Source organism: Octodon degus, unplaced genomic scaffold (genome assembly GCF_000260255.1).
Source record: "Octodon degus isolate 3935 unplaced genomic scaffold, OctDeg1.0 scaffold00215, whole genome shotgun sequence".
Taxonomy (NCBI): domain Eukaryota; kingdom Metazoa; phylum Chordata; class Mammalia; order Rodentia; family Octodontidae; genus Octodon; species Octodon degus.
The window spans coordinates 51173-65100 of NW_004524791.1; the positions used below are offsets into that span (position 1 = coordinate 51173).

Consider the following 13928-nt stretch of genomic DNA (forward strand, 5'->3'; position numbering starts at 1 on the left):
GTGAGTTCAGCTGGAGGCCCGGATCCCACAGCAGCAGCCGCGTGAGTTCAGCTGGAGGCCGGGAGCCCACAGCAGCAGCCGCGTGAGTTCAGCTGGAGGCCGAGAGCCCACAGCAGCAGCTGCGTGAGTCCAGCTGCAGGCCGAGAGCCCACAGCAGCAGCCGCGTGAGTCCAGCTGCAGGCCGAGAGCCCACAGCAGTAGCTGCGTGAGTCCAGCTGGAGGCCGAGAGCCCACAGCAGCAGCTGCGTGAGTCCAGCTGGAGGCCGAGAGCCCACAGCAGCAGCTGCGTGAGTCCAGCTGCAGGCCGAGAGCCCACAGCAGCAGCTGCGTGAGTCCAGCTGCAGGCCGAGAGCCCACAGCAGCAGCCGTGTGAGTCCAGCTGCAGGCCGAGAGCCCACAGCAGCAGCTGCGTGATTCCAGCTGCAGGCCGAGAGCCCACGACAGCGTCTCGTCCAAGTCTGCGCCAAGGCCCTGAGCTGGGAAGGCCCAGGGTCAGTGGCGGAAGCTAGAACATTTGCACCAGGATCCGTGCCTGCAGCTGAGGGCTCCGCCCTGGAGCCAGGAAGGGACCTCAAGGGAAGGACCAGAGCTCCCAAAGAGAACCGCAGCCATCAGTGACAGCGAGGCCTGAGCGCCTCCAACAATGAGAACAGCCGAGTTCCTGTCAGGAAAGCCAGCGAGAGAGACGAGGTCCTCCAGGAGAGCCAACAGCACCACTGACTCAGCTCAGGTGGGGGCTGCAAGGTGCCAGGAGCTCACCCACCACAAACACTTCTCTGCACCTTAGCTCAAGGGGCTGAGGACGTGGCTCCGGGAGGGTTCTTGTCTCACATGCCCGAAGCCCTGGGTTCAATCCCCAGTGCCACCAAGACAAGAAAGCTATGTCTTAGCCCCTCTGGCGGGCACCAGCTCTCAGCTCGCTCTCTCCCAGCTGCACACCAGAGCATGGCGGGCGCTGAGCCGCAGGGAAGTGCAAGGGCCACGAGCAACAGGGTGACAAGCGCGTCCTCCGTCAGAGCACTCTGCACGCTGGGCTGGCTTGGGATCCTTGCAGGCATTACCCAGGCGACAGAGCCACCCAGGTGGAGATACAGGAGGTGTTACGATTCGCCTGAACCCCTTCCTTTTAACAAAGAGTACTTTGCTGCCAGTGTCTAAAAATTGGGACTTTGCTTTTAAAAGCCCCTGGGCCCTTTCAGCGACCGCCCCAGTCAGCAGCAGTCACCCGCCTGCCTCTGCCTCGGGTTCACAGGTCTGAACGTGCCGTGTGCACAGAAGGCACAGTCCAGGGCCTCGTGCCTGGCTCTTCCCACTCGGCCTCGCCCATCCCATAACATGTTTCGAGGGCTTCGTTCTTTCTCATGGCCGAGTACTATTGCGCTGTATGGACAGGCCACATTTTTCCATATGTTTGTCTGATGATGACTAACTGTTTGTTATAGTTTCTTTTTATATTTATTGCTTAAGCAGTTCAAAGTAAAATTTCAAGAAAATATCAAAGTAGAGAAGATGCTGATCTGAACACCAGGTAGCTGCTGGAAGCATCCACAGTGACCAACTGCAGCAGTCACCTTGGACCTGGGCCCACCCCCGAGTATTCAGGGCAGACCCCAGGCCTCAGCCAGCTGACCACGCCAGGGTGTGGGCCGTGGACATCTGTGGGCCTCAGTGGGGCTCAGCCCCATGTCACGTCCCTAGGGAGGAGAGCCGCCAGGTCACGGATTGTCCTCACAGCCCATCAGGCATAGCGGTGGGATGCTGGGTAGTGTGGGAGAGAGGAGTCAGAGGGCTGAGAAGAAGCCAGCAGGCCCCAAAACAATCTACCCAGTGCCCAAAGCTTTCACTTCGATGTCCTCGCCTGGCTCCCTCCGAGGAAGCGCTGGCCCAGGGCGCAGGGAGGATACTCAGGAGGCCCAGACTGCCACTTCTGGCTTAGTGACTGATTCCGGGAAGTCTTTTGGACCTGAAGACTTTCTCTAGTGTATGCGAATAATTTAAATGCAGGGGCCGGGGAGATGGCTCAGTGGAATAAGCGCTTCCCTGGCAAACGCAAGGGCCTGAGTTCAATCCCTGATTCCAACCAAAAAAAAAAAAATTTAAATGCAAAGGCATCCCAAAAGATGCCGACAGACACTAACTCATGCTAAGGCATGCTGTCGGATAGAACAGGTCCCAGGTCCCTTCCGCAAAATGGGGAGGCTCCGGGATTGGGAATGGAGCCTCCAGCGGGGACGCTGGGTGACACACACAAGCCTGCCAGCCCCAGCAGGGGTCACGCTACCCTGAAGTGCTTGCTCAGTGCGTCTGTGGGGCCTTCCTTCCACGCAGCCTGGCTGTGGCAGCCATTCCCGAGGGCCTGCCCATCGTGGTCACGGTGACGCTGGTGCTGGGTGTGCTGCGGATGGCCAAGAAGCGTGTCATTGTGAAGAAACTACCCATCGTGGAGACCCTGGGTGAGGGGACTGTCATGCGTGGGACAGAAGGGAGGCGGGGCTGGCAGTTGGGCAACCTCAGAGTGCACCATGAACTTCAGATTGGTGGTGGCAACTCCTCTTGTCTGAGAGCTGATGTTCTGTGGTACCAGGCTGCTGCAATGTCATCTGCTCTGATAAGACGGGGACTCTCACAGCCAACGAGATGACAGTGACCCAGCTGGTGACATCAGACGGGCTCTGTGCGGAGGTGAGAGGAAGCCTGCGGCGATTCTGTGTCATCCTCTTTTTCCCGTGAATTTTTTTTTTTTTTTTTTTTTTTTAATGTATTTAGTACAGGGTCTACAGAGTCTCACTACACTGATCGGACTCGTGGTGATCCTCCTGTTTTCAGCCTCCCAAGCTCTGGGATTACAGGCGTGCACTACCACACCAGTCTCCATTGCTGGCTCAGCACGCCCCAGGGGCAGGGCTGGCTGGGGCTAGAACCCCTGTCGCTGTGCCTGCCTAAGCAGGTGCTTTAGTCTGCTGAGCTATCTGGCTGGCCCTTTTCCCATGAATCTTTGCAGAGGAAGGGTGAGCGTATCATGGCCCCCGGCTGGCTGCTGAAGTTTCCTTGGTGCCCTGTGATGCCTAGCTGTAGCTCCTTCACTGGCTGCCTCCCTGCCTAGTGGCAGTTGCTATGGGGGCCTGGGTGCAGGCTACAGAGGCTCAGCATCTGCTCTGAGGCTATCTAGAAACACCTGTCCCCTGTCCTAGGCCATCGCCCCTCCAGGGCCACTTACCCTCAGGGAACAGCTTCCTGTGTGCAATTACGGCCCTGGGGCAGACCCCAGAGGAGACTGGGTGGCTGGAGGCCACACCTCTGCTCCCCGTGCCTGCAGGTCAGCGGAGTCGGCTATAGCGGCAAAGGGACCGTGCACCTTCTCCCAACCAAAGAGGTCATCAAGGAGTTCACCAATGTCTCAGTGGGGAAGCTCGTGGAGGTGAGGGAGCAGCACCAAGGTGGCACACGTCACAGGCATACACGGGTCACCCCTTGGGACACCACAGCTGCTCTGGGCTCTGGGCAACCACCCACCCCTCCCTAGGGCTGGGCTGTCAGGCGGCTTCCAATGTGGGCCTGGGACAGAGGAGGGGGCAGTGGAGCAGGACGCTGCTGCCTGACCCAAGAGTCTCCCTGCAGGAAGGCTCCGAGGATGCTGGAAATCAGCACGCAGCAGATGTCCCGCTGCTGTGGGTACTCAAGCATACCCGCTCCCTTCATGGCCCGGCTCTGTGGTCATGCAGCGCCCACTGAGCCTAATTTTCCCATGTCCCGGGTGAGCCCGGGAACCCTGGATGCTGCTCTCAGAGCAGACTGCAGACTTCCTGAACCTTTCAGGCGGGCTGCGTGGCCAACAATGCTGTCCTCAGGGGGAACACGGTGATGGGGCAGCCCACGGAGGGAGCCCTGCTCGCGCTGGCCATGAAGGTGGGTGTCCTAAGCCTGCAGCAAGGTGGCAGGGGTGCACCTGGCTTGGGAGGTCCTGCAGCTCTCTAAGCCCCACCCAGCAGTCCAGAAGGGCTCTCTAGCATCCCGGGGCTCGAACCCTGAGCAGATGCGAGACACAGATGGCACAAGGGCCAGTGAGGTGCCCAGAAGTGGCCTTGGGCTCTGTGGCTCCATAGAGACCCACCTCCACACTCCCAAGGGGGGGTGCGTACTCCGGAGACATTTGTAGGTGGGGAAACTGAGTCTTGAGCTGCAGGGTAACTGGCCTAGGAGCCATCACAGCCCACACACGACAGCAGGCTCAGGGGCAGGCAGCAAGGCCACCACAGGGACTCAGAGGTCCACCCCACAGGCTTCTGTCCCCAGGGGGTTTCAGCAATCACCTTGGGGTCTGACCCAGGATAAAAGCAGAGACTTTTTTACTCTGAATAGGACATTCGGAATCAAATGGCTTTCACCCGAGGGAGCTGGGAACTGGGAGCTGGGACCTCCACCCTGAGGGACACTCTGAGCGACCAGGCCACCCCACGGCCTGCGCCTGCCCAAGGCTGGCCTCGGGCAGCTCACAGGAAATGCTGTGTCCCCCCCCCCCCAGATGGACCTGGGCAGCATCAAGGACACGTACGTGCAGCAGAGAGAGATCCCATTCAGCTCCACACAGAAGTGGATGGCCGTGAGGTGCCGCCCAAGGAGCGAGGCGAGTCCCAGGCACCCCCGCCTGTGCCCCTGCCCCTCTCCCCATGCAGCCAGCAGGGGCCAGAGTGACATCCTGGCCATTGTGCCACCCTCAGAGCCACCTCAGAAGTGCCTCCCTGTGCTGAGCGCCCCACCTGTCACATTAGCTCCCTGCATGTCAGAGGGGACGAAACCCCTCTTCACTGACAGCACCCATCGCCACACCCAACAGTGTGACATGGTGACACACGTGTGTGCAGCGACCCACGCCTGGGTGTGTGTGGTAGGTGACAAGAGGAACAAGCTCTGAGCTGCCGTGCCGCTCAGGGTGGCAGGATCGCATGAGCTTTCCTTACATTCGCCCTTTCAGATGCCTTGCAGCTTTTCAGCTATCTTCAGTGGAGAAAGCACTTGAAGCATCAGGTGCTGCTCCCGCCCGCCCGCCCGCCCGCCCCTTCCCTGGGCCCCAGTGTGGCTGTGCACGTGGCTCAGGTCTCCCCTCTTGTCCCAGGCCCTCTGGGCCCCTCCAGGGCGGCTTGTGAACTCTGAGTGCCTCAAACGCCTATGGAGTCTCACTATGCTGTCAAAATTTGTTGCTGCCAGACAGCAGTGACACATTCTGAAGGAAAATGTGGGCTGCCCGGCAGGGGACCTGAGATGGAAGCCCTTTGTGACTCGACCCCTCCTCTTGCCCGGCCAAGGTGGCATTATTTCCCGTGTCTTTCCCGTGAGGCTGTCCTTCCTGCACTCACTGTGCTGGCTGTGCCCGCCTGCAGGCCGGAGGGCGCTGCTCACGTCGGGAGTGGCACGGGGAGCCCGCCGACCCAGCGCGGCCCACAGGTGCTGAGGGGCTAGTGTGTAACACGGGCTCGCTTAGCAGACGCGCAGGACGAAAGACCCGCTTTCACTAGGCTTGCTCCCACGCCAAGCACCAGGGAACACAATCAACGCAAGTGCACCCTTGGGACAGTGGTATAGACCAGATAGCTGTGCACCTCCAACTCCTAAATCTAAGCCTACCCTGGTGACATCAACAAGGGCACTTCACGGAGTACAGGGTGGTAGTCAAAGATCACCTTCATTCTTTTATGCGCTGCATAGTATTCTACTGCGTGGATTTTGTGGCTTAATAATTTGTCCTGTATCCATGAGCAGCAACAGTCTGCAGTAACTCCGTGGAGAACGCTCCTGTGAGTGTGCAAAGCAGGGTGGCAGTCGCCTTGTGCAGAGGCATCCCTGACAGTGGGTTCTCCCTTTGTCTTTTCCAAGGACCAGGGAGACATTTACTTCATGAAGGGCGCCTTTGAGGAGGTGATCCACTCCTGCACCACGTACAACAACGGGGGCATCGCCCTGCCTCTGACTCCCCAGCAGGAGGCGCTCTGCCTGCAGGAGGAGAAGAGGATGGGCTCGCTCGGCCTTCGGGGTCAGTGGGAGCCCAGCCTGAGGTCCAAGCTTGCAGAGCCTGGCCAGTGGGCAGTGCCGGCACAGGGTCCCGGGGACAGGCGGGCAGCCTGGTGTTGGCGAGCTGGAGCCCCTGTCCCTCCAGAGACTAAATGGCACCTGCTAGTCCACCGGCCAGAGGATCATAGGGGATGCCACAAACACCGATCCCTGGAGGTCAGGGGATGAGGCTCCAGGGTCCTAAGTCACCACATCCACTCCTGCTCCTAGGCGTGGCCCCACCTGTGGCTGGGTGCTGAGTCAAGTGCCGTGGGGTACCAGGCGGCCACGAGGTGGGGAGCCCACCAGGGACCCAGTGGTCTGCGTGGAGCCGGCGCTTGAGCATGACTCATTCTGGTCCTCCAAGGAGGTGGCACAGGGTTGGTGGCCAAAACTGGGGAGACTTGCAGAGCTCCCCACATTCACATGGGAGCTTTTCCCATTTACAAAGAGGCCCTTCTCTGTTGGGCTGACCTCAAAGAAGACCCAGGCATCTTCTAGGATGGGGCTAGGTGACCAGAAGGACTGTCCTCAGCCAGGGAGTATACAGAGCACCTACTATGTGCTAGGCCCCCAGAATGCTGGGGCTGCGAGGTATCTCCCTATTCACACAGAGAAGAAGGTAACCAGGCCGATGGCAGTGGGGAGAAGAGTCCAGGGACAGCAGGCCAGAACAATAGTAAGGTCCCCTGGTATAGAGGGATCACAGAGTTCCAGGAATGAGGGGACAGTAGACACTTCTAGCCCCAGGGAAGGGATGGCAATGGTTTGATTAACAAATGCCAGCAGCCCTACCAGCATGTGGCACAGCATAATCGGCAGGCATCATTAGCATGTGGCACTGGTGCCAGCATATGACACCAGCACTGTCCCTACTAGCATTCCGACTATGCCGCCAAGAAGCACTGCTGGGGGCTTCTTAGTCACAGCCCCATTCAGGTGTCAGCACGGTGACAAAGGCTGGCACCTGTGCTGCCACCTTTCGGATCACTTGGTCCAGAGTGGGCTTGGGTTTGGTGCCACTGAAAACCCACGGCCAAGACAGGACCACAGACAGAGCCCTCTCCCCAGCGTGCTCAGGTGGGCGTTGTTCCTAGCCTTTGGTAGTGACTGCCACACCTGTTGGAGGTGACAAGATGAGATACACAGTGAATGCAGTCAGAACCATCACGGCCCCCTCACAAGCACGGATGCCCCTTGCTGGGCGGGCAGGACTCCAGGCTACTACAGACAGGCCCTGCCTCCTTCCACACACCTTGTTCCAGGCCATCCTCCCTGGCATGTGCATTCGTGTTATGGGGCTGTTGGGAGGGTCTGCCAGTCTGGGAACGTGGCACCCAGGACCACAGATGAGCCCCTGGCCTCAGCAACCCCCACCTTCTTGCCTCTCCACAGTGCTAGCGCTGGCCTCGGGGCCTGAGCTGGGGAAGCTGACGTTCCTGGGGCTCGTAGGCATCATCGACCCCCTGCGGGAGGGCGTGAAGGAAGCAGTCCACGTGCTCTCTGAGTCAGGGGTGTCAGTGAAGATGATAACGGGAGATGCTCTGGAGACGGCCTTGGCCATAGGTAACACAGGGGTCTCGCTCTCCTGCACCTGGCACCGCCACTGCCAGTCTGTCCTCAGGGCACCAGTCAGGAATGTCATGCCCAGCTCAAGGGCTGGAAAAAGCCCAAGACCATAGATCCATGTCCCACCACTCCACCTCCCCAGTGGTCTCTGCTTCCAAGACACCAGCAGGGTCTCCAAAAGGGCACTTGGGCGTCCTCGGGTAAATGGGGACCTACTGTGTGCTTGCCTCACCTCGCCTTCATGGGCAGCTGAGGGTACAGAGTGCACTTTTAGCCTGGTTCCTCCTACCAGCCATGCACCCTTGGGAAATTACCACTCTGATCCGAGGTGTCGTCACCAGCAGAGGACTGGCAGGTTTGCTCCTGCCCCACCAAGGCCGCCCATTCTGCAGGCTGCCGTGCACTGGCATTGACACAGCCTTGTGCCACGAAAAGGTTGCAGGCTTTAGAAGCAGATAGAACCACGTCAGGTCCTGGCACTGCGGCCTCGGGTTTCTGTTTCCCTTCTTTAAACTGGGCAGAATGAGGCTCTGTTGTGGGTGCTGTGGGTGGAGCCGAGATCCTAGGGACACAGTAGGTGCTCAGTAAATGGTACCCGTGCTTTTATTTCCATCATTCCTGCTGCCAAGATGGAGACTGACCCAGGTAGGTAGGGTGACAGGCAGTGGCAGGAACCACTCCCAGGCCTTGCACGAGCCCCCAGTGTGGATTCTCTTGCAGGAAGAGACATCGGCCTGTGTGATGGGAAGCTGAGGGCCATGTCAGGGGAAGAAGTGGAGAGCACAGAGCCGGACACACTGGCGGGCCACATCCAGGAGGTGGGCTCCCCCGAGGGTCTGTGCTCCCTTTGCCAGGAAGCGATGCCCAGCCCCCACACTGAAGGGAGAGGCTTGACTGCCTTATGATTACCGGGGTCAGTCAGCTGGCTCCACAGAGGGAGTACGTGGTGGAGGGAAGATGCCGGTGCATGGGGATCGGCAAAGGGTGCTAGAGAGGAAGGTGAGGGGACAGGCACAGAGCCCAGGCCGCACCCCACGACCCACATGGACACGATCCGGGGCATGTGCAGCCGCCGTGTGGGGTGCCCATCACTGCTCTTTTGTGCTGCCGTATTCAGGTGTCTGTGTTCTTCCGGACCAGTCCCAAGCACAAGCTCAAGATCATCAAGGTATGCCCAGCAAGGCCACAGCTGTGCTGCCGTTGTAGAGCCCCAGGCGCGCGGCTGTGGGACCTCACGGGTCCTGGAGGTCCAGGATGGGTGGCAGCTCCATAGGCCTCACTGTTGTCTGGGCCCAGGGCACAGGCACTGCCCAGCGCCCCAACCCTTGGCCAGAATGCTGCCAGGTGGCCAGCTCTACGTGCAAATGATGCTGGGAAGTGTCACCTCTAGCAGGGCAGACCCACGCCGCGCTAAAGGTGCAGGATGGGGGCCAAAGCCAGAATCTTTGGCAGGTGAGCGTTGTCATGTCAACTGGAGGTGTCGCCATGCGGGTTTTCAGTATTTTTAGTGTAACAGGGTAGAACTCCGTAGAGCTAGCTCTGCAAACACAAGTCATACTCTCTGGCACCTCCTGGATTGGTCTCAGGGACCAGGATGACCTCATCGGCTTGTTCCTCTGCTTATAGCCAGGAACCCTCCTGTCCCCTGTACTCACTGGGCCTCGACACAGCATGCTGAGGCAAGGCCAGCTGCCTTCATAGGGGAAACTGAGGCAGAGAGGCTCACGGGCTGCAGGAGGAGCTGGTGTAGCATCAGGAGGGGGTCTGGACGGGGGTCCTCAGCTGTGGTCCCATGGCCTGTGCTTCCCATAGGCACTGCAGGAGTCGGGGGCAATCGTGGCCATGACAGGGGATGGTGTCAATGACGCCGTGGCCCTGAAAGCCGCAGACATCGGAATTGCCATGGGACAGACGGGCACAGACGTGAGCAAAGAGGCTGCCAGCATGATCCTGGTGGACGACGACTTCTCAGCCATCATGTAAGCACACTTTCGGGGACCTTCTGTTGCAGAAACTCCAGCATAACCAGGAGAAGTCTGTTCTTAGTTGAGGAGTAGTGGTGCATGCCCATAATCCAGACACTCTGGGAGGCTGAGCCAGGAGGGGGGCGAGTGCAAGCCCAGCCTGAGCAACTCAATGATGCTCTCAACGGGGACGTAGCAGCGTGAAGGCCCTGGGCTCATTCTTTTGTGCCAGAGGAGACACACCGTAAGAATCCTAAAAATGGCCCACATGGTGGGCCATAATCCTAGCACTCGGAGGCTGAGGCAGGAGGACCGCCATGCTTTGAGGGCAGCCTGAACTACATAGTGAGACCCTGTGTCAAAAACCAAAAAATGAGGCTGGGGGATAGCTCAGTGGTCCAAGAACCTGCCTGGCTGGACCCAAGTGCTGGCCCTGGAACCCCAATGCTCACCAAAACTGGGCGTGGTGGTGTACTGCTAGGAAGGCTGAGACAGGAGGGTCACTATGAGTCTGAGCTGTGTAGTGAGACCCTGTACCAAATAAATAATTTTTTTTTCTTTTTTTGTGTGTGTATTTTAGGGAAAGGTCTCCAGGGTGTTCAGGGTCTCAATACTAGATCGGACTCATAGTGCTCCGCCTGTTTACAGCCTCCCAAGAGCTAGAATTACAGGCATGCACCACCACGCCCAATCTCCAAATAATTTTTAAAAATAAAAAAACTAACAATGTCTTCCTTCAGTTAAAAATCATAAAATGTAGTGAATATATAGCATTATACTTTCAGATCTTTTGCAAACTCTTAATGAAAATAGGAGGGCTGAGTTTTGCACTCCTGAGTGACCCCACAGAGCCATCTGCAGACACATGAGTGAGGTTTCTCATGCTCCTCTCGCTGGCCCCTGGATCTAGCACTCAGAATTCCTTGGTTTTGCTATCTCAAACTGATAACCAAGAACTCAGCACTCAGAGTGCTGGGCAGGGTGCTAGGTCTAGCTCGAGGCTCAAGCACCACAGGGTGTGCACGCAGGGCTGAGGTGGCTCAGGGTCACCACTGCAGGCCCAGCCTCCCTCTCCTCATCCCTTGCAGGAGTGCAGTGGAAGAGGGGAAGGGAATTTTCTACAACATCAAGAACTTTGTGCGGTTCCAGCTGAGCACGTGAGTGGAGGCGGCAGGGGGCCGCTGGGCACTGGGGGCTGAGGCGGCGGGGCCGACGGCTGCACTGTGTCCCCAGGAGCATCTCTGCCCTGAGCCTCATCACGCTGTCCACCGTGTGCAACCTGCCCAGCCCCCTTAACGCCATGCAGATCCTGTGGATCAACATCATCATGGACGGGCCGCCGGCACAGAGGTGAGGGGACAGAGCCCGGCCCTTTCTGTGAGCAGAGCCTCGAGAGCTCCAGCATGCCCCCCTCGGGAAAGAGGAGCAGCTGACACCCCCCCCCCAACCAAGGCGCTCCGAGAGGTCCTCCCAGGCCACAGCACACAGTCCCCTCTCCCTGCCCGGCCTTCCCTGGAGAGGATGTGTCCATGACTGTGATGTGCCCCACCCCCGCCAGCCCTCCAGCTTCCCAGAGGCAGGCTTTCGTCCTGGGCCCAGCTGGCCGGCAGCAGCTGGAGGCCTGCGGCTCAGCGCGGCAGTTTGTCTAGGAAGCACACTGTTTTGAACATGGCCATGCCATGTTCACCGTGAGTGCTGCTTTTGTCACCAGCGACAGGGCCAAGGGAGACAAAGGCCTGGCTTGTGTCCCCATAGCCAAGGAAAACAGGGGCCGCCCCTGCCCAGAGTCAGCCCTGCAAGGCTGCAGGCCAGCCTGGCTCCCACACCCATGGTGGGGCAGCCCCTCTGAGCCTGCGGGGTTGGCAAAGGCCAGGGTGGCTCCTGCCCTGAGGAGGGCCGAGCAGGTCCTGTGTCCCCTGGGCACTGGGGTTAGGGAGCGTTTGCCCAGCCCCCAGCTCCTGGATCCAGGCCCTTTGGGGACAAAGGTGGCCAGGTGAGGGGGAAAAGGGCGCAGCTGCCTGTCACAGGGTCCATGGGGACCTGGCAGGAGCTTCAGGTGGGGAGAGGACGGTCTGGCCTCGGGTATCTGACCCAGGAGGCTGGAGTATGACCCACTCATGGGTCCTGGCTTCTCTCAGTGTCATGTCTTGTTCTGAACAGCTTGGGTGTGGAGCCTGTGGACAGGGACACCCTAGGGCAGCCCCCGCGGAGCATGGAGGACACTATCCTGAGCAGGGCCCTCCTCCTCAGGATCCTCCTGTCCGCTGCCACCATCATCAGCGGGACCCTCTTTGTCTTCTGGAGGGAGGTGAGTGTCCCGCAGGAACCTGCACTGAGTGCCAGGCAGGGACAGACATGGGGACAGGAGCATCAGGTAGAAGGCAGGAGGTCAGTGGTGTGCAGCGGTGGCCGGGTGGCAGGGGTGCAGGACGAGGGAGAGAGAGCAGGCTTCAATCGCCGGGACAGAAGCTCCCTGCTTTTACTGCCACTAGGAAACTACTGAAATCTAAAGGCTGCCCTTGTCCTGTCCTCTGGGAACAGCGCATGGGTGACTTCACAGCCTACAGGCTCAAGGGGCCACTGACCAAACCGGGAGGGGAGGGAGGGGTGGGGTTCCCTGTGTGGACCGGAGAACACCAGCCATCTCTGTCTAGGCCCCAGAAGTGCAGGGAGCCTCTGCACCTCCCAGCCTGGATACCTGTGGGCAGCAGTGCCCCTGGGAGCCAGTGTGGGGCCCGGTATTCAATCCGTCCCCACTTCTGCTACATACCCCCCAGCAGAGCTTCAGCAGGAGCACTGGTCCCACCAGGAAGGGGGTGTTCAGGCAAGAACAGCCCAGAACCTCCCAGCCCCATTCTCCCCGGAGCCCGCAGCCTCCTGGGTGCAGCTGCCTTGTGGGGCCGCTGCATCTCTGTGTCCCAGGGCTCTGCCCTTTGCAGCATTGGGACTGGGTGACAGCACAGCAGGTGTGGGCGCCAATAGGCTCCAGCGCTGCCCATCCCTCAGGCTCCTGACCCTCCACCATGTCCCAGGTCCCTGAGGACAGAGCCAGCACGCCACGGACCACCACCATGACCTTCACATGCTTCGTGTTCTTCGACCTCTTCAACGCCCTGACCTGCCGCTCTCAGGTGAGCTGGGGCCACCTCGGCCCCTGCTTGGACCCTCTCCTCCCTCCCGCCGAGCCCCGCCCCCCACCCCCACCCCCATCCCGGATCTGGCAGCATAGGCAGGGACAGGTGCGGACCCTGCCCAAGCCGAGGTCCCTTCCTCCCTACAGACCAAGCTGATACTGGAAATCGGCTTCCTCAGGAACCGTATGTTCTTCTACTCGGTCCTTGGGTCACTGCTGGGCCAGCTGGCTGTCATCTACGTCCCCCCACTGCAGAAGGTCTTCCAGACAGAGAACCTGGGGGCCCTTGGTGAGCCGCTGGGAATACTTGTACCCGAGTGGCAGGCCTGAGCCCCACAGGGCAGCAGGGTACCTGACCCACAAGGACACACAACACAGAGCCCAAGAGGCCACCTCCCTGGTGTGGGACCTGGGGCTGGATCGCTTCCTGACACGTGGCCAGAAGTGTGGCCTCTGCAGTCCTGGGCCCAGGCTAGTGTGACTCCCGCATCATCCCACCCGTGGATGGCAGTGGGGCCGCCTCCCACATTAGCTGAAGGGGACTGCTGAGCACCCCTCGTGTGGAGCTAGGGGCTTCTGTCAGTCCTCAGCCAGGTGGGCAGGGGAGTGAAGTCTCTCGGCCTATAGCAGAGGATAGGAGCAAGGCCGGGGCCAAGTCCCTCTGCTATTAGCCCAAGCTGCCCTTGGCCACTGCCACCAGGGACAGAGGGCAGGGGAGCCCAGGAGATGGCCGCCCGAGTCAGAGCCCTGGGTGCTACGGCTTCGGCCCCACCCCCAGGGTCCCAGGAGGGTCAGTCCCATTAGTCTGGACAGATGTGACCACAGGGATTCCAGGCAGGGTCCAGGTGAGGTGCCAAAAAAAACTAAAGGAACCAAAGTGTGTTGCTATACAGATGTTTGTACAGTGGGGAGTCAGAGCCTGGAGGGGCCAGCACCCCATCTTCTGTCCCTGTTACATGACTGACAAGAGAAGGTGGTGGCAGGTCCTGCATGTCTTGCCCCAGGGACCGGGCTGATCCCCTCCTGTCCCCTCCTCCCTGCAGACCTGCTGTTCCTGACTGGCTTGGCCTCTTCCGTCTTCATCTTATCGGAACTTCTGAAGCTCTGTGAGAAACACTGCTCCTGCACTAGGGAAGCCCAGGAGCCAGCCGAGGGCCCCTGACAGCCCTGCGGTGTCTGTGGCCTGGGCAACCCCGGGGCTTCCTGGGCAACCCCGG

The 13928-nt window shown here is 59.7% G+C and overlaps 1 protein-coding gene across 3 annotated transcripts in view; it reads left to right on the forward strand.

Moving 5' to 3' along the window:
• Positions 1 to 13922, forward strand: part of Atp2c2 (ATPase secretory pathway Ca2+ transporting 2) — a 49744-nt gene extending 35822 nt beyond the window's left edge. Inside the window, exons 12-27 of one of the 3 annotated variants that reach the window (XM_004645008.2) lie at positions 2329 to 2453; positions 2585 to 2682; positions 3317 to 3418; positions 3817 to 3906; positions 4523 to 4624; positions 5872 to 6028; positions 7441 to 7611; positions 8335 to 8432; positions 8732 to 8782; positions 9427 to 9593; positions 10667 to 10735; positions 10812 to 10928; positions 11739 to 11886; positions 12611 to 12709; positions 12859 to 13000; positions 13755 to 13922. In XM_004645008.2, the coding sequence (XP_004645065.1) occupies positions 2329 to 2453; positions 2585 to 2682; positions 3317 to 3418; positions 3817 to 3906; positions 4523 to 4624; positions 5872 to 6028; positions 7441 to 7611; positions 8335 to 8432; positions 8732 to 8782; positions 9427 to 9593; positions 10667 to 10735; positions 10812 to 10928; positions 11739 to 11886; positions 12611 to 12709; positions 12859 to 13000; positions 13755 to 13873 (1855 nt within the window). In that variant the 3' untranslated portion in view covers positions 13874 to 13922. The remainder of the gene's footprint in view (positions 1 to 2328; positions 2454 to 2584; positions 2683 to 3316; positions 3419 to 3816; positions 3907 to 4522; positions 4625 to 5871; positions 6029 to 7440; positions 7612 to 8334; positions 8433 to 8731; positions 8783 to 9426; positions 9594 to 10666; positions 10736 to 10811; positions 10929 to 11738; positions 11887 to 12610; positions 12710 to 12858; positions 13001 to 13754) is intronic. The other 2 variants (XM_023705247.1, XM_023705248.1) reach the window with 2 other exon arrangements.
• The last annotated feature ends 6 nt before the right edge of the window (positions 13923 to 13928 follow it).